This window comes from Zosterops lateralis (genome assembly GCF_965231275.1).
Source record: "Zosterops lateralis genome assembly, chromosome: Z".
NCBI classification, from domain to species: Eukaryota; Metazoa; Chordata; class Aves; order Passeriformes; family Zosteropidae; genus Zosterops; species Zosterops lateralis.
In genome coordinates this window covers 60,588,004-60,615,952 of record NC_139800.1, presented here as the reverse complement: position 1 = coordinate 60,615,952, position 27,949 = coordinate 60,588,004, and the positions used below count along the sequence as shown (strand labels likewise).

The 27,949-nt window shown below is 35.7% G+C and overlaps 1 protein-coding gene and 1 long non-coding RNA gene across 2 annotated transcripts in view; one reads left to right on the top strand and one right to left on the bottom strand.

Moving 5' to 3' along the window:
- Positions 1 to 27,949, bottom strand: part of ADGRV1 (adhesion G protein-coupled receptor V1) — a 266,979-nt gene that overhangs the window by 115,187 nt on the left and 123,843 nt on the right. Inside the window, exon 84 of the mRNA XM_083883524.1 lies at positions 25,007 to 25,107. Coding sequence (XP_083739650.1) covers positions 25,007 to 25,107 — 101 coding nt within the window. The remainder of the gene's footprint in view (positions 1 to 25,006; positions 25,108 to 27,949) is intronic.
- Positions 1 to 27,949, top strand: part of LOC310922744 — a 34,493-nt gene that overhangs the window by 3,480 nt on the left and 3,064 nt on the right. The window contains exon 2 of the long non-coding RNA XR_014592482.1: positions 1,305 to 1,446. This is a non-coding gene — a long non-coding RNA (uncharacterized lncRNA). The remainder of the gene's footprint in view (positions 1 to 1,304; positions 1,447 to 27,949) is intronic.

The following is a 27,949-nucleotide window of genomic DNA, read 5'->3' as shown; positions in this document are numbered from 1 at the left end:
CTGATCTCATAATATAGAAAATAGCTACTGAAATGCATGAACACAAGTATTTCTGTGTATGGAGCAGCATTTTTGAAACAGCTTGATATTTTTTGGGAGAAGGAGTTGAGGAGACTTGACCATATCTGAATTTTGCCAAAGGGAAACCTTAATTATTTACACAAGAAACTGAAAGCCCCACTGCAAATTAACTGATTGTCAATTTAAATAGTATAGGTAAAAGCAAATATGTGTGTAAAACAAAAAGTTTCAGAATTATCAAGGTATCTCAACATAGTCTATATTTAAGAAACCTACAGAATGTGTTATAACATTACTAATATTTTATAAACTATTGAAGTTATTATTGTATGTCATTGACACTACTGCCAAACATTGGCAAACCAGGCTTTATTACTCTCTTCAAATGTTCATCAGAGTGGGAAAAGGCAGGCTTTCAAATGCATTTAATGCTTTGTGCTATGGGGAAAGTACAGTTAAGATGCTAGTCTAAGGTCTAGGAGGTCAGCAACTGCCCAATACCATAACTACCATCTGGGATCTGAAGTAGGCAATGTAACATTAAAACTTAAGAACCAGATTCCAGCCCTAAGATGCAGCTGCCTGGATCTTGTGCTGGGTCCCTACTTTGAAACAGGTGTCTGACCTCTCTGTTGGGGAGACAGCTCCAAATAGAAACTCTACAAATGTTTCTCCAAAGTGGACAATCAAGAGACAAGAACACACTTCAGTGCATACCAGGCTGTGCTGGGGTGGGTCTTGGTCCCATCACTGCCACAGTCTCTCATGACTGTACTTCACAGACCCCAGCATTTTGAGCACAGACTGTACATAACATATTCTCTATCAAGAGGAAACATGGAAAGGGGAAAACTCCACGAGAACTCATCTCTTTTCAGAAGTTACGCTTGCAGTTTAGAGTTGTAGGAATGTGTTGATACCATCAGATATTATCAGATGTCTTCTGAGGTAGTTAGTAGAATAAATTGCTAAGCTGCCACTCATAAATTTTTTTTTAATTGTGGGAACCAGGTTAAGTTCCCAATGACTGGAAAAAGGGAAATTGAACACTTATTTTTAAAAGGGGGAAAGTGCAAGAACTGGGGAAGTACAGACCAGTTGATTCTCATAGAAACCATGCTAAGGCACATAAAAAACCAAGTGGTGGCTGGTAATAGCCATCATAGCTTTACAAAGGTCAATACTGGTGACCTTCTATGATGTGCTACAGCATAGGTGGATGGGACAGAGCAATTGATATTGTCTACCTGGACTAATGCAAAGTGTTTGATACTGTTCTGTAGGATATCCTGTCTCTACGTTGAAGAAACAGGAATTCAGTGAATGAACTACTGAGTGGATGAAGAAATATTTGGATTGCCTCACAGAGAGTTGTGGTCAGACTCACTGTCCACATAGAGACCAACGATGAGCAGTGCTCCTCAGGTCAGTACAGGGGTTGGTGACAGGGACAGTGATATTGAGTGCACCCTCAGAAAGTTTTCTGGTGACCCCAAGCTGTGTGTTGCAGTTGACACACTGGAGGGAAGTGATGCCATCCACAGGGACCCTGACATGCTTGAGGCGTGGGTACACACAAACACCTCATGGAGTTCAACAAAGCAGGATGCGAAGTCCTGCACTTGGGTCGTGGCAATCCCAAGCACAGCTACAGGCTGGGCAGAGAAGTGATGACAGCAGCCCTGAGGAGAAAGACTTGGTGGTGATGGCTGGTGGAAAACTCAACGTGAGCCGGCAGCGCGCGCAGCCCAGCCAAATGCGTTCTGGGTTGCGTCCAAAGGAGTGTGGGCAGCAGGGAAAAGGAGGAGATTCTGCCCCTCTGCTCTGCCCTTGTGGGACCCCACCTGCAGTGCTGTGGACAGTTCTGGTGTCCCAACAGAAGGAGGACATGGAACTGTTGGAGCAAGTCCAGAGGAGGGCCAAGAAATTGATACGAGGACTCGGGCATCTCCCCTAAGAAGATAGGTTGAGAAAGTTGTGGCTGTTCAGCCTGGAAAAGAGAAGGTTGTATAGAGACCTCCTAGCAAAATCAAGGCAGGGTGCTTATTGGAAAGCTGGAGAGGGGCTCTTTATCAGGAACTGTAGTGATAGGACAAGGAATAATGGGTACAAACTGAAAGAAGAAATATGTAAGAAATAGCTTATACATTAAGAAAAAAAATTCACTGTGAGGGTTGTGAAATAATGGAACAGGTTGCCCAGGGAGGTTGCAGATGCTACAAATCTGGAAGTGCTCAAGGCCAGTTTGGATGAGGCCTTGAGTAAATTGATCTAGCAGGAGGTGTCCCTGTCCATGGCAGTGGGGATTGGTACTAGATGATCTTTAAGGCTTATTCTAACCCTTAATGCTCTATGACTCAATGATTCTATGTAACATATTCAGGAATTGATTAGGGCTCACTGATGGACAATTTCTTCTGTACTTGGCATAGGACTTTTTTCTTAAAACCCCACACATTTTCAGATGGTACCAATAACCTTCTTTTATGTAACTGGTCAGTGGTTGCAGGATCCAATTAAGAACTGGAAAGGTTTGTCTTCTATGCCCTCCTCCACCTGTGGGTTGGTGTAAGGGGCAGAACACTTCTCTGAACTCCAACATATATTTAATATAAGACTTTCATGCAGTCTTTTGAGCAGAAATCAAAACTGAGATCTCCCCTCTTCTAAATGAAATGCCCAACCTGTTTGGCCACAGTCATGCTCCCTCTTGCTCACTCACTTTGACCTAAGGAATTCTGATATTATTTCAAGCTGGCACAGCACCAAAAGGTGATGTGGCCTCTCATCCAGACTAGCCTATAGCCTGGTTTATACAATATCAGGTTCCAAAATTAAATGAACCATCTTTATTCATACTGAGAACAAGACATGGCAAAACATTTCACGTTAGAGTCTCCACATTAAAGTTTCACTCCTAGGGAATTGGCTATTTGTGACTGTCAACATTCACAAACCCTTGCTTGGAAAAAATGTTGGTTATAAAAATGAACTGCTTATTGATTGGTACATGGGAAAGAGGAAAGAAAAATCAAACAGGTTGCAGTTTCAACGGCAGCATCTTTTCCAGCTGCACCTCCCTGAAAGTCGCAGTTTGTTTGATAAAGCCAGAGAATTCAGCACTGTTGACAAAGTCCCTCTACAAGTGTAATACCTGGAATGGAAAGGAAGATAAGTTGAAAACTGGCATGTTTTGTCTGTGACAAACACAGCTGAAATATTAGCTCCTGTGGCAACAGTTTGAATAAACAGGACCTGGTATGCTAAATCTTACTGATGCTGGCAGGTGAATAGTGCTTGAGGTTTAAGGTGGGGCAGCTTTTGTTTACAGACATTGGCACACACGCTCTGAACCTTATTATCTCTCATTTACAGAACCTGGCACACCTTGAGGTTGGTTGGTTTTTTAATTGTTGTTGTTGTTGTTGTTTCTGTGGGGGTTTTCTGGTTTTTTTGGGGGGGTTGGGGTTGGTTGGTTTGTTTGTTTGTTTTTGTTTTGTTTTGATTTGTTGGTTTTTTTTGGAGCCAGGTAGATTTTTTTGTTCTTGTTCTTGTCATTTTTAAAGAAAAGAAAATAACCAGATGAGGACACATGAAGACACATATATGCAAGATATATGAAGATATATATATCCTACAAGCTAAAAAGAAAAGAAAAGTCAAAATCAGATCACAGTATCTCAGCAGTAAATGCTGAGTGAAAAAAATTGAAAAAGTTTGAATTTGAGATAGAAAAAAAGATTAAGCATTAAAAATTATGTCTACAGGATCCTCTTTAAACTAGAACCCCAGCACAATTTTTTATGGGTAACAAAACCTCTTATATCTCTTGCACACTTTGGTATGTTAACAGCATGTCACAGTGCAGTACAAGCTTTCTTTCCAGGTTTATCTGCTTTTAATATCCCTCTAAGATGCTATCTTATCCAATGTGGACATTGAATTATAAAAGCCTCCCAAAAAACCCCTCACAATTTCCTCATATACTAGTGACAATACACATACCAAAAATGAGTTAGAAAAATTCAGTTCAAGATATCTAGCAAAATTAAGAGCTGAGAATACACTGTCAAAGAAGCACCTGTACTATTTCTAAGCTTCTTTTGCATTTGCAGGTTAGAAACAGTCATTAAACAGACTTCTATGTAGAACTCATGAAAAAAAACCCCAAAAAACCCCGCCTTTTTGATGAAAAGGCAAAAATAAAATGAAAAAATTATATTTCAAAATACTTCTAACCTAAAGTGCTTTCTGAGAGCAAATGAGAGCAAAAGCATGAGAACAGAAGGAGATACAGCTCAGATTTACCTGTCTTCTCAGCCATTCTTTATCCTAGAAGGGGACTTCAACCAACAAGTCTCCACCTCCTGCACAGGGCTCCTGAAAGTCTTTCCAGATTTAACTATCAATTTCTTAATAATGTTCATTAAGCCAGGTTTAGGCTCAATTTTTGTCTTCCTCTGTAACTTTTGCCAGAAATAAATCCAAGTTTTTAATTTGAAATATCAAACAATGAGTTTTCAGAAAATTTCAAAATGGTCTAATTTTTAGTGAAGAGGAATATCCAGAAATGAAGAAAAAATAGTGAGATTTTTTTTCTCCTCAAATACACTGCAAGGCTTATTGTTAATTCAACTCCTAAATCAACATTATGTTCATTTTAAGACTATTTTTATCAGGCAATTATGTAATTACTTGCAGGTTTCAGAATTAATAAGGAAAATCTGCATATTACATATTATATATATTTGGGGGTTTTGCTGACCCATGTTTTGATAGACGAGTTTCCAAAACAGAATGACAATTTATTTCTGTTGTCTAGTACTACATTAAGAAAAAAAAAAAAAAAAAGAAAATAGCAATTTGGTTAACTTTACAGTCACTTAAGGCAAAGTAAAGGTAAAAATACTAATAAAGATGGAAAAAAGGTCCTGGAGAATTACATTTATTCTACTTTTCAGGCAGAAGTGGACCTTGAAAAACAAAAAGAAATGGCTGCATTGTAGATAAGTGTGATTTAGAGAAGAGATTTTATAACCCTTGGGCAGAGGAAGACTGGGGGAAATTGAGGCATTTCTGACAAAGCCAAACATGCTACAGTAATATTTGAAAATCCAGAAAATAATGAGTAAAAGGAGTGGGTGGCCTTTACTGCTAAACTACAGATTTCTTCACTAAAGTAGAAAATATATTTTGGAATATTGCAAAGTACGTGTCCAAGTGTAGCTGGTCAAAGATTTGGTGAGAAAATTTTGTTGAAATTATTTCAAAACCCTTTATTTAGGTAGAATTATTCACTGATGCATAAAAATTAATCATAAACAGGATAATTATAAATTTATTATTTATTATAAATTTTAAATTTAGTCCTTCTTTCTAGAGATTTAAAGCATTAGTCAGAGTGTTTATACCATATATAAAACCCACTTACAGTTTTGATAGAATTTCACCAGGAAGACTTTTTACTTCTAGACAGAAAATACGATACACTTGTCACTAGGAAGATGATTACTGTTTTTTCAGGGATAGTTCTGTAGGGCAAATGCTTGTTCCTGAAGTGTTTCAGTGAAGTTATAGCTCTGTGTTTAGAAAAAAAAGCCTTATGGGATGCTACTCTTCCTTCCTAAAAAAAATAGTTATTTTTTAACCAAAATACCTACTGCAAGATAGTGGAAAAATTAAAAACAATAAAAAGTATAAAATTAGTATAAAATTTTAAAACATCTTCCTCCTTAGCTTTTAGCTATGTCATGTGAAAGCAATGTGAATAATATTCATATGAATGAAAAATTAATCATGATAAAGACAATTTGATAAGTGAAGGAAAGGGAATCAAACAATGATACAAAAGCAATCATTTACCAGCTCCCACAACCAGACATGCCCAGCCAATCTCCAAGCAAGGCTAACTCCTGTCCCTCAATTTTTATTTCTAAATATGACGTTACATGTCCCTTTGGTCACCTGGGCCAACTGTTTCTTTTGTGTCCCTTCCTAGATCCTTTCCCACCACTACCCTACGTGCCATTGAAACAGTGGGAAAAATAGAAAGCCTTGGCACCACACAAGACCTTTTCAGAAACAGCCAGAACACTGGTCTGTTATCAACACTGCACTGTAGAGTCTTTTATTAAGAATATTAACTTCATCTTGACCATAGCCTGTACAGTACACTGAAAGAAAATCAAACATAAAGAGAAAAGCACATTGGAAGTATGACTTGTATTTCACCTATACACACAAAAATACATAGTCTTTTATATGGCCACTGTTAAAACACTTTGAGAAAAGAGATAGTTTTTTTCTGTCTCACTGTACATTAAATTGGGAAATAGCCTAAGGTTCAATAGTTTACAAATTAGGAATTCCTGACAGTGACAATTTCATTAGTATATGCTGTTTTATTTCTTTCCAAGTTACTGTTATTTGTAAATATTGTCAAGTCTCTCACAGAAAGACGTTCTATTTCTAAGAGAGAGCGTTAGATCCTTCCTAAGTATCAAATTGTCCAATCCGATTTACTAAGTAATAATGTAACTTGCTACGTTTTTGTTACCAACAGAAAAAATGAATTGTTTACAACTCTGTAGACAATGAGAATCAAAGGTGGAGGCTAGTGTAGAACAGGTAAAACAGTACAGGAGACTGAGAAGAAATGTACTGCACCACCCCAGTGGTGCAGTACAGTAGTGCATGAATACTGCCTGGTGCTTGAAAGAAAAGTTACATCTTGTCTGGATGCACACAAATAAGCCTTGCCTCTGGGTAGAACTAATTGGTTTGAGTTGAATGCTACAGTAGCACAGCTGTCCAGTTTGCAGGCCTAAACCAGGGCTAATTAACGGGAACTTTGGGCTCTCTGCCTTGTACTGCGTTGTAAGGCAAAGCATTATAACAAAATTAAACTTCATAATAAAGGTCAAAAGCAAACATAGCTTAGAAATCAGATGTGAGGACCTGCTTTAGAGCAAGTGTCTGGATATACCTTATTTAGAGTTCGAGGCTTAGATTACATATATTATTTGTTCCTATTTTTGAAGCAAGGCTTATGTGCTCATGCAGTTGAGATAAAAAAAAATTCTGTTAAAACATAGATAAGTTGAACAACAGACAATGATATTATTTAAGTCATCAACATGATATGTGGCTAAACAAAGAGCTAAATGAGCAAAATCAGCATGTTCAAATTTTTGCGACTTCTACATGGTTCATAATAAAAACCAAGCAGGTTAATAAATTAAAATAAAACCACAATATTTATTATTTTGTACTTACTACTAAGTATTACATATCAAAATATCCCAGAAAATTTACAGCTCTTCTGGTGCTTAACTTCACAGCTTGTAAGAAGGAATTGAAAGTTGTATTACTTCTGTTAAGACTTACTCATTTCCCTGATGTTTTCCTACAACAAATATGTCAGTTAAGAGGAAAAAAAGTTCTGGAAAAAGAAACATTTGAATGTAAATTTAGGGAAAAGATGACTGACTGATCATCTCTCTCCAAGCTTCTACTCTTCAATATTTTCAGATTTCCAAGTCTGATTCATCTTCAGGTCTCAAACAACGAACTCCCACCCTACTGCTACTGCCTGCAGCATATCAGTTTAAATCACATGCCATTCTAATGTTCACTCATCAGAGTTTATTAGGTATTCAAATCATGTCTGAACTGTGTACACCCCATTTATATGCAAAATTAATGCAGATCAATGAGACAATTCAAAGAGGATTTGTTTATCACAAGACAAAAGCTGGGTTTGGACCTGAATGGCATCTATGCTGTAATGTTGCATAGAATGGAGAAGACAAGTTCCTCATGTTCACCACCAAAGCGAAGGCATTTGTAACTGAGCACCTTAAAAGCAGTCTCACAGAATGAAAGAATGTTAAAGTGTCCAGTTACAGCTCCTGGACATCGTTTAAAGAGTTTAAAAGAGTTTAAAGGGTTTTAAATGGCTGCCATTTAAATAAAAAGGACCTGGCAGAGTTAATTGGCTTAGCTAAATGCAAGAAGCTTATTTTGATACTAGTGTGGGGAATAACAGGAGGTGCAGGGAGATACCAGAAGGCGAAAGACTTTTTTGAGAAAGCAGCAGAGCGTCAAACCACAGCATCCAGAATTCACTCAGTGCTAAGGGAAGAAGTCATGGATGGTAATGATCAATGAAGGATTAGAGTGGGCTTAGATGGAGAGGCTGCTGAAGGATGAAGGAAAGAAGAAATCAAACAAATACAGTATGTCAGTGTAAGAAGGGTGGGAAACAGGTACGGATGGAGAGATGGGTATAATGAGCACAAGGGTGATATAAGTCATTGTTAGGCAGTAGCTGACAAAGACTGAAGAAAGGAAAACAGTGAAAATTCCACTAGCTACTGTGGAGAAAACATAATGCTCTCTCTGCTTATGAAACAAATTTTGCCTGGCAAAGGTAAGTAATAGGGGTATTCTGGCCTCTGAATCACAGTAGGAGAATTCAGAAGCAATGCCTCAGGAATCTGGAAGGCTTGCAAGAAGCTAAATCAGTAGATTAAAAATGGCATGTGTAATCACACATAAGAGAAATAGAAGATGACATTTCTTCAGTATAAATCCATCTTGGCACATCCCTAAAATGCTTGGAAAACAGCTGGCTTTACAAATATTACAAGTAGTCTCCTGAACAGGCAAGATTCCAGGAAGAAATTGAAGTTAAGAACAGGAGGGTAGAAGAGAGGCACCATCAACAGGTTCTCACTTTTTGAAATAATGTTATAAAAAATAAAATAAAATATCTATTTAAATAGGTGTACATTCTGTCTAGCTAGTCTCTATCTCTTGCTCTCTCTTTTCTATGTAATATTTGCTATGTGTATGTATAATATATCCATGTACATCTCCACATGAATTTATATATGTATAACTATGTGTGTACACAAAGAGAGGTCAGTTTTCCATGCGGTACAGTTTAGACACACTTTTAAAATATGATAAGTTTTACATACTTTATAGTTTTATAGTTTATTTTTCACTGACATGGTTATCCCTGAGAAATGACAATGTACAGAAGACTGTCAAAGCATCCTTAATACAAGATCTATCCAACATCAATGTACTAAAATCAGTACTTCAGTTCTCAAACAAAATCTATAACTAGATTCTCACATTTTGAGATACTTATTCCTCAGCAGGCCTCATTAAATAAATGAGAATACTTGAAAAGTAACTTACAGTAAGTGGAAAAGTGACAGAAATTGACTATTGACTGTAGATGTAAACACTCTCTTTCGAAACATAAAACTTTAGCCCAATGAAAAATACTTCTTAACTAAAAATTAACAGAAGACATTTTTTCTAAGCTTTGGAATAAATATTTTAGTAATATCCTCATTACCAATGTAGCTTTATATATAATTAGAATGCTGACTACAAAAATTACAACAGAAAACAGCTTTAGATATGAATGACTTTTTTTCCCTAGAATCTTAGTATATTAAAATAATAGTTCTCCAAAATAAGAAAATAACAGCAATGTCAACTGTATGTTGATACTTCTCTCCAACTACAAAGTGTAGAAGATACATTCACAATTAAGTGCAGGATTTACTGGTTGCTCTGTTTCTCACATTGGGATGGTATTCTGCCACTGATCAACTGTGAACCTTAGTACTATTTAATGAGACACTCTTATCAAGACAGCTAATTTCCACCTGATATTAAGACCCACAAAACAAATAACTATCACTGTGACCTCACACAATAATTTCAAAGAGGACAACAGAAATATATGAAGCTCAATTGTTTCCAGTTTCTTCTATCATCTGAAATGTACATAATCTTCACCTTAATCAATGACTTGAGATTCCACATTCACTGTTCAAATGAAAAAGCTCCCAAATTTATAGCGACAGTAGGAAAGATAACACTGAAGGGATGGAAAAATACAAGATTACAAAGTTCCCCACAGCAATCCTTTAATGAAGGTTTTAAACTAACATGAACCCATTAAATAATGTCACATTTAATGAGTACTTAAATAATGTCATTAATAATGGAGTAATTGGACCTTTTTACAAAAAGAAAATCTATTTAGCACTGTCATCATTTCCGGCAATACAAGTTATTGAATAGTGTCTTGTTCTTAGCTCTTATTACTTTCTAAACATAAATAAGCCAGAAATAATGAGTCAGACCACAGAAACTGCAGCCTAACCATTTAATTTCTAGTCTGAAAAAAAAAATTGTCACATTTGTCTACCTCTGATTAGATCAAGTGGTCATAAAAAATTACTATTGTGCTTTTCTTGTCTTGGAAACAATGGCATTTTGGCCAACTGACTCAAGCAGGATAATATTATATGGAATTTGACAGCAATTATCAACTCAAAGACAAAATTTACAATGAGCTTTTAGCACATGTAATAACTTTCTCATATGACCTAAATAGTTTATTGTATGCAGTTTTATATACTTTGCTATCAATGAATAAAATTTAGCATTCATCTTCCAACTATTTAAAAAAGTCATAATTTAGACATCATGATGCCACTTGGATAAATAGACCAATATCAAACCAACCAAAACAAATTTTTTGTTTTGTTCAGTTAAGGAAAAGGAACTTTTTCCAGTTTTCAAATATATGCATTTTTTGAAAGAAATTCAAACCAATGCCTTTAAAAAAATTCTAAATTCTACGTATTTCTACATTGTTATTTCTCAAGAAATTAAATGATAATTCATTGACAAAAACCTGTACAGCTAAAGAAATGTATTAACTCCATTATCCAATTAAGTAACTTTCTTTAAGTCTAATAACTAACCTTTTTACAAAAGAAGCTTTTGATTTTTAATTTAAATTTTGATGTTTTATCCTGTAATTTATTATAGAACATTTAAATTACTGATCCAAGATATTGATCTAGACATCTAAAGATGTCTAGATCAAAACTATATATTTCTTCTTATAACCTTTTAGAAGCTACCTTAATTTCCTGAATTTATATGAAAAACGAAAAGGAAATATTTGTTATTGCTGGGCAACTTTGTGACTACTGCTCATTTCTGTTTATGTGCTATAGCACTCCAAAAGCTGATTGGGTTCTGCTTTGTTTTGATACCAGGAAGATGAAGACACCACTAAAGAGAAGTGGAGAAATTCCCTCTAGAAAATTTAAAGTCACTGTGGCAAACAAAACCTCACTGTAGACAAGGAAAAGGGATAGCTTCCTCACAAAAGTATGCAAAGCAGGAGTTTCATTTAGCTGCTGTCATGGTGAGGAAAGACCTTCTTGCTGCAGGAAGAGAGGATAGGGAAGTTAGGGTCACAGAACTGAAGATAGCTTTTGTGGAGCCCTTACAACTATAACAGTTGCTGAAAAGCTAAAGCTTCTGACACATGCTCATGCAGCTCCATTTCTGTCCAATCACTCAGAAAAGACAGAACTTACGCTAACACAAGTTACTGTACAATTTTGTTAGTATAATACTCAAAGGATACAGACTAAATTTGTTATGGGAAAATGGGAATTTATGGGAAAACTGAATTTTGTTCTTGATTCATATTTTATTAATTAGTTGCTGACAACTTTTTGTAGTTGTTTATAACAATGATCTGCAAAAGGATATGTTGTCTTCATTCACTGTGGTCAATTACTGACAAAGAATCTGAATAGAAACGTGGCTCTACAGACTTCAGCAGCACATAGCTGGTATAACTTGGCTGTCACATATAAAGCTTCAGTTCAGTTCTGGATTTTCCAGAAGTCTTTTCTGATGTTATTCTTGATCCTTTTACTAACTTCAACACAATGTATAAAACATATGATATTTTTTTAACTTGTTTGCTTTTAAATTATTTTTTAATGAACAAAAGGTGTATTCTTACTGTATCACACTGCATTGCTTTTCATCACTTTTCTATGTAAAATAAAGGAAATATTCTGATCATAATTTGCTAAAAAAGACAAGATAGCTGAGCTGCCTAAATATCAACTATATCTTCATTTAACATGAAGTGAGATTTCATTTGCAGAAATTAACCTGACATTAAACCTCTTGATCTATATTCTAAATCAAAGTTAAATTTGAGAGGAACAAGTGATCACATTAATAAGAGGCCATGTGATAGAGAAACAGATTGGATAATTAAATGGAGGTAGAGATAAGGCTTCTAAAGGATTCTGTGAGAGATATACAGTAATCTTGCCTTAGTCAAACCTGCTTTGCAAGAAGAACCTCTAGCATAACATTTCAGACTTTCAATCTCAGGTACACTCCCACTTAATCTGGGAATTTTATTTGACTGTGAGAGAATGTCTGATTTGGTTATTTCACTTGAATTTTTTGAAAACAGCTTGGAAAATAATATCAAAAAGTTAATGTAGCTGGTAACTCTAGGTTTTTATCTTCAACAAAACTTAAGTTAAAAGCACATATCTCTGAAACCAAAGTGAAGATATCATCCAGCTCATACAATAAAATATCTTCATTATAACCATTGAAATCAACCAAATAAAAGTGTTTTCTAAAATTCAGGAAGCAACAATATGATCTGCAGAGCTAAACCATAAGAATTATCTTTAATCACATCTCCAAGTGTAATCACTACAAGTAGCATTCTGGAAAATACCTTCTAGCTGGAATGCATAGACTATTTAGAGCATGTAGAGTTTTATTATGATCCATTTCAACTGGAAGCCTTTGATTTATAATTTGGAACAATCTGAATTCAATATCAATAAAAAACTCTCCAAATCCCATTTTGAATTTCAAACCTGCCCAGAAATACTAGAATTGCAAGATACAAGCAACTTCCTAGCATAAAGTTGGCTGATCAGAATGAAATCTAAACAGCTCTCTGTATTTTCTCATTTGAATGGGGAGCATTGGACTACATGATCTCTAGAGGTCCTCTCATCCTAACTATTCTGTGCTGTGATTTGGCTATTAATGACCAGTTAACTTCTACCCTGATGCATACCTATACAAGCAGATGTATTTGGGTCACTCTCTGTTCACACCTCTCCTTATGTCACCTCAAATGCTACTAAGCACTGGACCAAAAAAAACACAAGAGAGGGACATTTCACAGAGTAATTTATTTTTTTAGAATAGCCACCAGCACAGAAAGAGAAGTCGTCTACTGACAAGAAACATGAAGTTACAACTTCCATGATTTTATACAGAAATGTGAAAATGTGAGTAACAAATAAAGACAAGGAAAAAAATTATGAGAAAATACAAGGGAACTAGCGTCCCATTCCCAAAGTGAATTGAGACTCACTAAGTGCTATGATGACCTACACCAACAACAAAGTCTGGAAGAAAAGCAAAGAAACACAAAACACCAACCTCCAAACCTCTAAGATAAACAAATACCACGTTCCTTCTTTGGGTTTATTGAGGAAAAGACCTCAGTACCTTGAGGAAAGGAGAATCAACTAAGAATAAAGAGGACATGCCTTTTTTTTTTCAAGTGATAAAATAGATTTTGCAGAACTTTTTCTTATTATTAACAGACTTCTAGACTTGCTGAAAAGTCACAATTCGTTTTAGAAGTTCTATACCATATGAGAGTGTAGCAACTGCTATTAGCCCGATGAGCTGTGACAAAGAGAAGGCCATCAAGCTATGGAACTGACCACACAGTTGAACTGAGGCTAAAAGTAAATTACAAGAAAAATTTTTGAGTCTCCAGATTTCCACCTGATGTGCAGGGAGGTCTTGCTGAGAAAGGAAGGGGAAAAACCAAAACTTTCAGTCTGAGATGAATTTCTAATGTTTCTAATTTATCAGTGATACTTGACTTTCCTGAATAGTTCTGTCTGTCATAGGGTGTTACTACACAAAGCTTTGCAAACCTTAGTTAGAAAGCACTGTCCATACTAAAAATTATGTTCAACAATGTGACCTAGGAAATAACTTATTTTGGGAAATATACCACAATTAATCCATCTATCTCATTTTGTCTTAGGAAAACCCACTTAATTAATGAATAAATGGCAGCCCATAATTTACTCAATTATTTAAAGTGCACTACTTGGTAGTTATCAAAGAAGAACTTTTATTTAAAGTGCAAAGAAGAACATATTCTTAGCCTCATGAATTTGTTTCTTTCATTTGAACAAAATAAGATACAGTGCTTAGTTGAAAGTGTTGACAAATGGCATGAAAGAATATAAGGAAGTAGAATGACAAGCCTGAGTTTAAATAACATCCCAACTCTATCTGCTTCAGATCAAAAATGCTGAAAATCAACTTACAAGGAATCTATTTATTTTATTCCATAGAACTCCAATACCATTTAAAAACTGTGCTTCTATCCCCTTAAATAAATGCAGTAAATTCATCTGATATTTTGAAAGCATAGTATTTCTATATATATAGATCTTGGTTCAAAGCTATCTATAATAGCTACAAATCCTTCAATTCTTCACCTGTATAGCAGCTCAAAATTAGGACTGTACAAATGAAGTCTGAAAAAACATTTATTTTTTATAGTTTGGTGTCCGCTCAGTGTTTGACTAAAGTTATATGGTGGTATATCAGATTTGCTAAGCAACAGACCTGCCTGGGATTATTTAGCATGTTAGGAGATCATCACTACAACTTGTGGGTGATTCTTGTGCAGGGTTATGAAATAAACCAAGTGAAGCTACAACACTTACATTTTCATCACTGATGGCAAGTGATTATTTCCAAAGCCGGAGTCATACGCTGTGTCAGTATCTCAACCAATAGCCCTCAGTAACTATGAATATCTTGAAAGGGTAATATGACACAATGTTCAGTGGAAAGTTCAGGCAGGAAAGTAATCTGCTGGAGCAAATGGGAAAGCGGATTCTTTATACTAAAAATTCCTCTGGGCAGTTATTTTCTTCAAATTTCTATTTATAATGTCTAGTATATTGCAGCATCACAAATAATGCAACACTTAATAAACTAGTAAAGCTGCAAGTGAGGAACCCATATACAACTATGAACTAAGTGGGCAATGTACAACTGAGAAATAAAAACATTTATTTGGTTTTGCTTTAAAAAATGTTTATAGTTTTGTAGAGCTATATTAACTAATTAGGCAGCAACTTTGAAAGGAGAACAACTGTTATATTATACAAAATTAAATGCTAGTAGAATCTTGTAGAATATTGTAACATTTTGAAGATAACATGTCAGTAATTCAAGAGGTTAGGAAAAAAAATGCCCTTATTTTCCTTTGATAAACAGACTTGTCTACTGGAATCTGACATATATCGAACTCACTAACAACACCTGTGTACCTCAGCATTTCAGACAAGGAATTTTTTGAAGATGTTTTTCCTGGGGTGAAGGTTAATAGGCACACTTGCCAATAAGGACATTTGTGAAAGCTGAGGCATAGGGAGATACATATCTTTGGGCAGAAAGGCTAAATTGGAAACCTGATACGCTGTGTTTCCCCCAAAGGTGAATGGTCTAAATTAAAAAACAAAACAAAACAGACCACCAAAAAACAACAAACAAACCAACCAACTAAACAAACAAACAAAATTAATCTGAAATATCTAAAGCTTCAGCAAATGTGAAATATACCATAGTGTGAGAGCTGCCAGCCCTATGTGTGTGGATGACTGTCACACACTGCAGCAGGATTTCAGAACAAAAGCTGTGAACAGCTATCTTCAGAGACATCTCATCACATTTTATTATCCTGCAATGCATGCTTTCTGGAAGCCTGAACTAGACAGAGCTTAGTTCACTATAAATCAGGGGGAAAATTTTCAAGGTGACAAGACAATGAGAATTTGGTGGGACATACCAGTGACTTCTGCTTCAGCCAGAGCCAGTCAAGCTCAGACACAGATTCAAGTCTGTACTTATTACTGGATTTCTAAGGAGTGACTTCTTATTTCTACCTGTGATAAAAAGACCAGTTTTTCACTCATGCTTCTAAGGAGAAAATCAGCACTTTCTTCATATATCAGGAATGATCTGTTATTGCAATTAAGAGCAAGTTCACCTTTGATTTTATCCTTTTGCAGTACTGAGCAGACTGTGAGTACAGCCACAGTACAGAGACAGAATATAGTCTAAATGCTAAAGGTCAAAGTTGGTTTCATTTTAAACCAATACAAGAACACAATCAAGAACACGCTAGAGAGAAACATTTCATAAAGTCAGAGTAAGATAAGTGTGATCTTTTTATTACTAACGCAAAGAACTTTATAACACAGAAAGTGGCTAAAGAGCTAGTGTATTAGACTTACTAATCACATGGTGAAAGTCTTTTCATTCAACTTCCTTCTTTGCTTCTATTTCATTCCTTTTCCAGCGAAATCACACTTACACAAGAGTTAAAGAAATTGGTCTAATGTCAATAAAACATATTTTAACAATAGTTATAATTTACTATCAAATATATCCTGCAAGCTTTTGTTTTTCAAAGGTGGGAAGGTGAGATGCCCAGACTAATAATCATCCTGACAAGATCAGTTGCCATCAAATCTAATCTCAGCTAGAAGTTAATAATGAGCTGCAACATATTAATGCCAAATACCAGTCTGCATAAAATAAAAGTAACAAGTTTATATGAAATATAAAGATTAATATATAGATATTGTTTTAACCCATCCCATGTCAATGGTAGGATGCTGTATATCACTATAAGTTAATGACTTGGCAAACATTCAGATGAGGGTTTAGGAACACATTAACCACCCATCTGCCCACAACTCTGCTTAAAGGTGAGTGGCTGCAAGGAGTTGTGACAACTGAAGAGCACAATTAAACATGAAGATAGATTTTGTTATAGAATTCTGTCTTTTATCTCCCATGGAGATCTTTTAAAAGTGTTTTTGTAACTGTCTCCAATTGTCTGTAAGTACGCTTCTGTATCTGGATCACAGATTATACTCAAGAACAATTTGCAATATTTTAAAAATACTTCAGAAGTAACGAATAGCAGTAACTATGAGCCAATTTTGCTAATGAATTTACAAAGAACACAGGTCTGTAGCTGCACTTTTCAGATATATATTTCTCTATCTGTCTCTCATTTATATTGTGCTGAGTCATGCACATCTATGAAAGAGGTGGTGGCGAGATAAAAAAAAAAACAACTTTTCTGTATTAGGTATAGAGGACTGATGCATCTTCATGGGATGTTTTCATACTGTATGCCTACTTGATTCCTCTCTTTCCAACTTTTTTCGCACTATGGGAACACATAAAGAAATAAAAAGTCACCTATCCCAAAGCAAAGCTTCATTAACTGTAGTTATTATTTGAGAATTGTTTTTATTTTCTTTTTGGTCTCAAAACCATAAATTACTTATTAGCTTACTTTCAAGACTGAGTTTTCCTGATTTTGAATCTGGATATTGTAGAGCACAAGAAAGCTTGTGTAAAAAGGTGTCGCTTAACCTTGTACAACACAGTGAAAGCATTTGTATGTCCCTTGTTTCCCACCTGCTTCTACACAATGGTGGAAGACCTGTGCTTGGACTGCCTGGAACGTGCAGCTCTCTACCATACCATGGACTAGAGCAGTATCTGTCCAGACCTACTTTAGGACACAATAAAATGCAAGTCCCTAGACACTTGCAAGGACCAGGGATATAAATACTGGGGGGACAGGGGGAAAGGGCTAACAATTTTCATCAGAATATTTATCCTTTGAGTGGAACACACATTTTGTATCCCTAGGTAAATGAGATGCTAGATGTTCATTTTTAACTCAATTCTGTTTGTTTACTCACACAGAGACAATCTTTAGACTTTGAATTCCTGCACTTACCAAGCTACTTCTTGCCAGCTGATCCACAATTATTGACTAAGGAAAGATTCCTATCCCATTTCAGCAGTGAAGTAAAACAATGTAGTTAATTATCTCCTGTACACTTTCTCCCGTCTCTGGTCCCTGAGGCCACATAAAATTCTACTATTGCCAGCAAATGTTTCAACTATAGAAGTTAATTTCTAATGATGCACATACCTAGTGCTTAGTTGATTTCTATTTGTTCATTTATCAAAACCTAAAAAAAGTTTCCTGGTTTCTTTTTTTTTTTTTTTTTTTTTTTTTTAAATAGAAACATGGAAATATAGTATCATGGTTTTCATGATGTTATAAACCTTTTTTTCAGGGCAGAAAAGAGTTTGGGGTTTTTTTGGCATATTTTTAGTTAATTATTTCACTGATCATTCACTGTCATTCCAAGCATTTAAGTTTTTCAGAACGATTTTTCAGAATCTAATCAGATCTGCATTAGTGTTAATGTCTTTCTTCCAAATTATATTTTGAAAATATTGACTTATCTTAAAAAAAAAAGAAAAAAATTCTGTTATATTATAACCTGTTTGTCTAATTCATATAAATCTCTGTAATGTGATTTTCAGAAGGCGCTTTCTATACCAATGGGGAAAAATGACCATGGGAACAAAACCAGATCTACCAGCATATAAAATTCAACCACAGCCTACTGACTAAACTATCAAGAATTATTTAAGCATTAAGCATTATTAAATTAAGCATTATTAAAAAGCATTTAATCATAATTAACCACAATCATTAGTAAGCTGATATTTATGAAAATAATACTCGGTTATTTTCAAAAACAATCAGAGCCACAGTAGACTTAAAACTAAACTTGCCACATGAACATGGCAAGGTCAGGTTCTGGTTTCATGTGTACAAATAATCCAATTAAGTCCTGTAAAGGACTTGTTAATCTACTGTGTATGGAACATTAGCTGCCTTAAAGTTACAAAGTAGCTCATGAGAAAACTGTCAAAATTTGAATTCTTTTACGATTATATGAAAAAAACCCCAACCTTTAAAACTTCCTTGCATGTGGAAGCAAGGAAAGTGACAGAGTGGAAAAAGAACAGAATTTAAAGATTCAATGGTTAGTATAATTTTAATTAGCTGTAAAGGAAAACGACTGAAATGCCATTGTTCATAAAACCTTATAGATTTTTTTTCCTCCAAAAGATAAGCTAAAATGTTTTGGAAACTTCATATTAACACAGCAGAGCTGTTGCTATGGCCTGAACTTACGAGTAACAGCAACTGCTGCAGTCCTTCTCTCCATCAAGGCAGGTTTGAGGAAAGCCTTCAGCAGAGAAAAGAGCAACAGGAGATTTGCCAATTAGGAGAAGTAATAGATAACTACTTTTTTTTTATTAAAGCAGAGTGGCACACATGAGAGGACAGAACAAAGACAGGTGAAGAAAGGAGGCAGAAAGTGGGAGAAAGAGTTGAAAAATGACAATGAAGCATGAAATACAGAGAGGCAGCAGTATAACCTGCTTCACAGTAAGACACCAAGAGCAGCAGTGAATAGGCAACCTGGGAACATTTCTATTTGTTCCTTTATGTGTGTGGTCTCCAACTGCCTGCAATGTTGAGAAAAAAAATAGAGTATAATAAAAAAGAGCTGGAAGGCATTAGCTGATAGAAATCTCGTATTCTTATACTTTAAAGTGATAAACAGAACATTTGACTGTTTGTAGTGAGGACAGGAGGTGTGAGGTAATGTAGCAGCATCCTAACATATGTTATAGCGTTGCTCATATATCTGAGTTTTGGCAAACCCTAGGAGATAATCTATAAAAAAACCTAACAGCTTGTGCAAAACACTACATGGGGCTCAACATGAGAAAAATGAACAAGGGTGGCAGAAGTAAAATCCCTACAAGTCATAAAAGTAAAAATATATGAGTACTTCCAAAGTGCTAGATTATCAGTGAAAGACCAAAATCCTGTGTTGGCAGATAAAAACAAATAACCTAAAATTTAAATTTAATATCTCCAATTTATTTTTTACACTCCTTTACCTGGCCCTTACTACTACCCTCTCTTCAAATGATACAGATTTTTCACCTGCTTCTACATCTCCACACTCCCTAGACTAAGACCGTAAAGATAAATTCTTAGAGCATTTCCAGAGCCTTTTACTTTCGTCTGAGCTTTAGCTCTAAGCATCTGCAGACGGCATCATCATACCAAATCTCTTGGAGCCGTGGCAATTTGGCACTTGATGGAACTCGCAGGCAAACTGACTCCCTCTGCTGGAAACAAGGGAAATATTCTGCAATAAGGAGTTCTACGAGTAGTCAGCTCCTCACAAAAAATCCGGGTGATCACGTCATTACTTGATCTACTGTTGTCTTATGGTAGCAGTCCTTTCTCACTGTTTAATTGTGCATAATATATATGGTAATGACTGATTCTCCAGGTAAGGATTTCTTGACTCTCAGATTCTGAAAGACCTCATGCACCTTACTTTAACTAACACTTGAGGACACCTGGTTTCTTTCCTTTCCTTTCCTTTCCTTTCCTTTCCTTTCCTTTCCTTTCCTTTCCTTTCCTTTCCTTTCCTTTCCTTTCCTTTCCTTTCCTTTCCTTTCCTTTCCTTTCCTTTCCTTTCTTTCTCTCTCTCTTTCTTTCTTTCCTTCCTTCCTTCCTTCCTTCCTTCCTTCCTTCCTTCCTTCCTTCCTTCCTTCCTTCCTTCCTTCCTTCCTTCCTTCCTTCCTTCCTTCCTTCCTTCCTTCCTTCCTTCCTTCCTTCCTTCCTTCCTTCCTTCCTTCCTTCCTTCCTTCCTTCCTTCCTTCCTTCCTTCCTTCCTTCCTTCCTTCCTTCCTTCCTTCCTTCCTTCCTTCCTTCTTTCCTTCTTTCTTTCTTTCTTCTTTAAAATGTCTGCATATATACATGTTCAGTGTATACAACTTAAAAAGTCATTGAAATCTTTATATAGATTATAATCTCTTCTACTAAAAATCTCTGATTAGCTCCAACTTTGACTGATTCTTCTTGGATATTGCAGATTCAAAAATGCAAACTTAGAGTAATAGAGATTGGCCCACAAATCCTCATTGATCATAAAATATATTGCTTTGCTATATAAGCATTCAATTTATCTTACTCCACTCTGAAAATGTCTTTTATTTAAATCCAATTCCCAAATAGTTCTACTTATTATTAGACTGAAACTGCTTCTGAAAGAAGCTGCATGAACTGTACTCTGACTTGGTAGGAATTACTGAAATCAGCTAGGAAATAACTAAATAACTCAGTTTGAAACCTAATAAAATATCCCCTGGAGAAAAGGGTTAGGTCCTAATTCTTGCAATGGAAACAAAGAAAATAGGTGAGACTCCAGGGGTCACTGCCTGCTGTATTATAGGGGACCATGTTTTCAGTAGGACTAGGGAACATACACCAAATTACCTGGAACAGCATGACTGTTATAAAGTAAATAAAATTCATTTACTGTGATCATGCAAATGTTACGCAGGGAACTGGTGAAAGCAGGTTACCCACACAAACATTTTTACTGACACACCTTTCCCTTCTGACATACCCAAAAAGTATCTCAGCTAACTGTACACTCCAATACTCCAAGAGAAATGAAAATCTATGAAAATCTTTTCCACTTTCCATTCTTAGTGACAACTGTAGAATCTTTCCTTCTACAAATGAGAAACGTTAAACTTCATTATCCCAAAGACAGGAACACTGACATCAATGGTGGAAGAAGACTACATACCACCCATAATTCTTACTGAAGTATTTCATATCACAAAGTAACAGGACAAAACAGATCAGCATGAAGCCAAATTTCTAATATGAGCACCAATTCTGGATCACTGGGTACTGTTCTTTTCTGTTTCCTCTGTGTCCTCTCAAATCTTATGAGTAAGCATTGTTGGTATCTCATCAGCATTATTTGTTGCTGTCAGGTTACAGTAAGGAAATCAAGAGCAAGGAAATCTCAGGCCTAGTTCTCCTCAATGATAAACAAATTCTCTTAATGCGGGAAACTGGGCTCTGACTTTAAAGTAATGCATAAAAATATTTGTTGTTTCCTATTCCACAGAAGTTTCATATTTCATATGGACCTAGAGTTTAGTGAAACTCTGTACCTCCCAGCTTCTTGAGAAACAGTCCTTTAACTAGGATTTCCCAGCACCTGACTAAAAAGCTCAGGCTTACCATAAGAGAAGACTGAATTAAAATCAAAACTTTACTGTCAGGAGAGAGGCAGGCACTCAGTCACTCACTGTCACAAGTTGCCCCTGTGGTGGATGGTACAAGGAATTACTCTAGACACCTCATTTTGGAACATGCTTTGCAAGCTCCACCTATCAAGGTATATATGTCAATTTCTTTTGGGCTTTGATTGTGTGTAGGGTAAAATAAGAATTTCCTTATTCAGGAAGAGAAGAGTTAAGATTAAAATAGTACAGTAGAAGCACCATTTCACTGTTTCTGTAAAGGTTTCACTTTTATAGGATGGCAGAAGCTACAGGCCCTGTGATCATTCGTTCATTTGTTCATTCATTCATTCATTCATATAATGCTCCATCATCTCTTGGAGACTTTATCATATCTTTAAAATTTATCTTCTGGCAGAATTGTCCAAATCTGAAAGAGTCCAAATAATAAAGCAAAAATTCTACCAAGGCTGTAGCTTATAATTTTTTCATAAATGTTTAATGATTTTTTTAAAAGATAATGGCACTATTGCTTCTTGAAAAACATAACTGACATGTATGTTTGTATTTCAGTTCAGGTTGAATTAAAAAAAAATCAAACATTTAAACATATAATTCTTCATCATGCATTTCCATCAAAGTCAGTGGTAGAATCAACTTGGCTTGGCAGTTTGGTAATTATTGCAGTGATGGGTGATGATGCTAAGTGCATCATAGTAGTGTACAAAAAGCTTGAGGGCAAGATAAATTAGAATACAATTCTTTTTAGAAAACAAAAATAAGCCTATTTTCTCCCAAGCCTTTTTTTTTCTATTTGACCACTAGACTTTATTTTTGCTTTACTGGCCATAAGAATGGAAGGCCATTTGTACACAGTAATTGCTATAAACAGACTGTGAATGTTCAAATATTCCAGGGAGGTGGCTACTGCATATAGGCAAAACAGCTCAACAGTGCACTCACAAAAAGTCTAAACAGAAAATTTAGCATACATTCATGCCATTTGTAATACTCAGCATATACTGTGGAAAAGGGTCTTGAAATTTAATGTAGACAAGATGCATCAAACTGAGTATACACAAACAAGCCATGTATAAAGTGCTTATTCATGCATTCTGTTGGGGAATTCTCAGGCAAAGCACGGTAGCCGTAACAATGATTCCTATTAAGATTGTAATCCAGGTTTATAGCTCTGAGAAGAAGAATTTTATTGACTAGTATGACAGTATTGAGACACTCTGAAATATGTTCTCATATTATTTTAATTTTTTTGAATGCTCAAAAATTCACCTGAATTTACTCCAAAACTGAAAATACCCAGCCCAGCAATTTTTTACCTTTGTGCATTTAGGGTACTGCTGCATGAACTTATGTTTGAAAATAATAAAAAATGTTTTGTAAATATTTAGGCTTTTATGTTTTTCCAATGAGCTCCAGCAAACACAGGGTGAAACATCCACTCTTGAATGCTTTACAAGTGCTCCACTAATGCTGGCAGCCCTGGATGCACCAAAAATGAAATGAAAGTTGAATGTTGTGAATCACCATTCCCCATCACTGACAGAGAAAATAACTACTGTGAGCAACTACAAAGTATGCACAGCCTTGGAACAGCAAGTTTCTGAGCAATGCGCTGAAAAGATTTGACTGCCATCTACAGACATAACTAGTGTACTGGTAGCAATTTAAAAAGAATGCCAGAACTACAAACCTAATGAACACCCAGGACAGATATTAGATGAAAACTAATTATTTATGTATGTATAAAACAGTGGAACTACTATTAAGCTTCCCAGTTGCTTGTGTGTTTTGTTTGGAGTTTTTGCTTATTTGTTTTTTCCCTCATAAAAATATAAGCACACAGAGAAACACCGGCTTCCTTCACTCTCTAGAGTGGCTTGAGAGCTAATATTACAAATCCAGTGTTTAGCACTGCCTAAAGATTAGTAGATAGAAATGGAAAATACTAAAATTTTCCTAGTATTTAAACTATGAATTATAAAGTGCTGATTAATTTTCATATAGTAAGTTCTCAGTTAAAACTGTCTTAAACAGCTTTTCTCATAGAGTCATTAGTTAGTGAACCTATAAAATTTGCAATTACATTGCAAATTTCTAATCATATGTATAGTGACCAAATGCTTGAATGTGGGTAGAACTGCACATACATCATCTACACAGAGTTTTCAGTTAAATTTTGGCTACCTAATCAGGCTAGTTCACAACAAGCCACAACACAGGTGACTGTATAAGGACTTCCTTTCAGCTGTTCAGAACAGCTAGCACAGTAGTTCAGTTCTCCCTTGTCAAACACACTCTTTTCACTCTGACTTAAAACCACTTTCCTCTATCTGACAGCTGCTGCCAAACTGTCTTCACTTCTTCTCCTAACTAGCTCACTAGCCAAGCAGTTATCCTGCCAAAATCCTCTTTCAAAAATTTTGCTCTAGACTTTCAAAATCATTGCATGGCAAAAGGAAAAGAGATCAGGGGAACCATGTATTTCAAGGATTGAGGATGAATGACAAAATTACTTAGAACCATACAAACTGTACCTCTGTAATTAAAATTATTACATTTACATGCCAGATGAAACTGTTCTCAAGAATTATTCTTCAGAGATCAGAATTACATATAGAAATTAATATGTAGTGTATTTAAACAAAATATAGATCACAGATAGAAAAGCCTGTGGGCCCAAACAGAAGATAATTTTCAAAATACTTCAGAAGTTAGAATTGAGCACAGCATTCCACACATGGGACTGTGTTTTCACATTGCTGTATCATCCATCAGTTTTCATTAAATATTCTCAGACAGTGTATAATTTCACTTGAACTCCCAACACATATAAATATGTAGATTAACTGGATATGAATATCAGATTAATTTTAAGTGTCACATGTTGAAACTTTACATTTTCCAAGAATGTTTACACTGAAGAAGATCTGTTCAGACATAGCCATGAAAGTGAAGAAAAGGAAAGCAAACATGTACTTACTCTACATTTTGAGACTTCAGCCTTTGTTCTTACCTGAGTACCCAAACAAGCGACCATCATATGAGTGAGAAGTTTAGCTGCAAACATGGCACACCTGGTGCAGAAAAGGTGGGAGATGATAGCCAAAGCGAAACCTACACAAAAATAACAACAAAAATGAAAAAAATAAAAAGATAAGAATATTTAAGCTTAGGCTAATAAACTGGTCTATGTTATCATAGAACAGATGTTTCTTGAAGGGGCAGATTACCTTAAAAAAACCAACCAAACAAACCTTACAGAGTATGTTTATTTTGGCTCATACTGAGATCACTCATGAGTTTATTTCAAGTATGAACATGTATTTAATGTTTCCATAGGCTTGGGAGCTAAAATAATTTCATAATGTAAACAAGCAATTTTTGAAAAGTGCTTTTTTGGTGTCACCGTCTGCATGATATGAGTGACTACCATAATAGTTATATACAAAGCAAAGGGAACTGTTCAGTGTTCATATTAATGAATCCAAAAAATGTTTCTAGAAAAAGTTACATAAAAAATGCCTCTTGTTGGGTAGCACTATTTTAGCAGATAGCTATAACCTTCTAAAACCCATCTCCCATTTCATCTGTGTTGAGCATGGAAGTTTGTTATAGCAGTAGTCAGGATGAATGACACCACTTTTAATTTCACTAATTAATTGTAAACATGAACAGAACAAAAATGGAAAAGGGCCCTTTCCTACCAGTAAGTAGTTCTTGGGAAAAGGACTCTAAGAAAGTTAAGCCACCAAGGAATACACTGTTAAATCTCAGAGTTAACTGGAGTTACTTGTGCCCTTTCACACCCCAGTCAGGGCAGGAATTTGGGTAATTAAGGCAGATCTTTTATGTTGGTCTTGAAAGTGACTATTTTTTTTCAGCTACCAGTATTTGTAAGAGATTAGTGAAATAAATAATTGCTAAAAGTATTATTTCTAAGTATTTAATAATTACATAGTGATATTTATACAACCATCTATATACTATTTATTTTTTCTTTATTTTATATTCTTCACACCTAGATGGAAATGGCAAGATAAATTAATAATATCCTTATCACTCTTAAAAATAAAGCAATTTGTTACTTAAAAGATTCATTTAAATCTAGTAATCTATATCATCACAAAAGCAAACATCTTCAATCAGCCAAAAAAGCTGAAAGGCATTGGAAAGCATTTCCCTCCAGTTCTAAGTAAACCCTTAAACCAAGCTAAACAACTTTTATTTTTAAAATACCTTTTTATGACCTATGACTACAGTAAGTGACTAGTCCTGAACATGATCTGCATCTTTACTGATTCCAATTCAGCAAAATGTTTTCTTAGCTTTTGCATAATTTTTTCTTCCATTGGAAGCATTTAGCATTTTAAAGAATTTTTTATCCACTTCTTTTTTTCTCTGTAATCCAGTAAATGTACTTTAAAATCTGCTTATTTTTATGTGCTAAAATTTCCTTCATTTATCATTAAATATAATCATCAATTTGTGTGTAAAAAGCAGAGAGGTTTTTCTTAGTTTTTTGTCTTTATTTTATTAGGCTGGCATTTAAAAAAAAAATTAGGGAGCCTAGATTTTATCTGTTAGGGCAGTTTGCTTGGAAGGGATAAAGAAGTGACTTAGCTGTTTACATAATTTTTGTTACTCATGTAGTGATGACTTAATATGGAAATCATAAACTTCACAAGGAGCACACTCAGACCCCCATTTAAGGGAGTTAAAGTTAGTCAAGCATTCCATTTAGTATGTTTTCTTAATAAGCCCATTACTCTTAGTGCCTATAAATGCAAGAATTCATTTCCAACCTAAATAATTCTGTGGTTCTAATAAAAATTTATTTTAATTTGTGATCGCTGGAACATAATAGTAAACCAGCCGCAATCGTAAAGGCTCTTTCAGAAGTAAAGTTGAGTTTAGGACTTAGATCCCCTGCTTCCTGCCTGGCATTTTGGGACTTATTCTGTTGCGGCTGCTACTGAAAAAAGTCATGTTCCTTATTGGTTAAACTCTTAGGGTTTTTTCCCAAGACTGGGGCAGCAGTTAGGCAGCAGAGTGTAAGGGAATCTATCTCCCCTGAATTATCACTTCTAGTGTAAATTTCAGCTAAAATTGTCGAAGAAATTTGACAAAGAGGATGACTGTGCTGCTGCTAGCAACACAGATGAATTTAGGATTTTTAAGTTTCTTCCCCCAAATGACTAATGTATTATCTCTTTTCAATAAAGCATCTCAAGGAAACAGCCAAATAGGCAAGCAAGGGGTGTTCCAGGACCATGTGTAGGAGATTTAAAGGCACCAGGGAGCTGTGTTGACCTAGACCAGGCAATGGTGCCAGGCAATGGTGACCTGTGCCATGGCAGTGAGGGCTTGGCACAGCATTTTGCACAGGAGGGGTGAGACTGCTCTCCTGGCACCTGGTGGTGGGTTGTATGTTAGACAGGTGTGTTTTGGCTGGGTTTTGGGGTTTTTTTTTTCCACCAACTTGACTAGATCCAGCAATGGTTTACAAATGATCAAAAGCCATTGCTGCTGCTGGCAGCAGAAGTGTGTAAGCCAAACAGAACCCTCCAAGAAGGACACAGCTGTCCAGACCCCTGGCTGCAGGGAGTGTCTGAACCTGGGGACAGTACCAGAGGACAGTGCAAAAGGCACCTGTGTGTGATGTGAGCAGGTGAATGATTTGCTCTATCTGGTGGCAGGGCTTAAGCAAGAGGTGGAAAGGCTAAAGTGTTAGGGAGAGCAAAAGAGAAATCAGCTGGTGGTTACAGTCTTGCAACCCTGAGAGAAGCTCCTGACCCAGGAGTCAGAGGAGCCCTGTCCCTCTTACCATCAGGCAGAAGGAGACCTAGCAGATGGAGGAAATGGAAATGGGTACCTACTCAGAGAGGCAGCAAAATTCCATGCTGACCCCCATTACCTTCCCAGGTGCCCTTACAGAACAGGTATGAGGCCCTGGGAA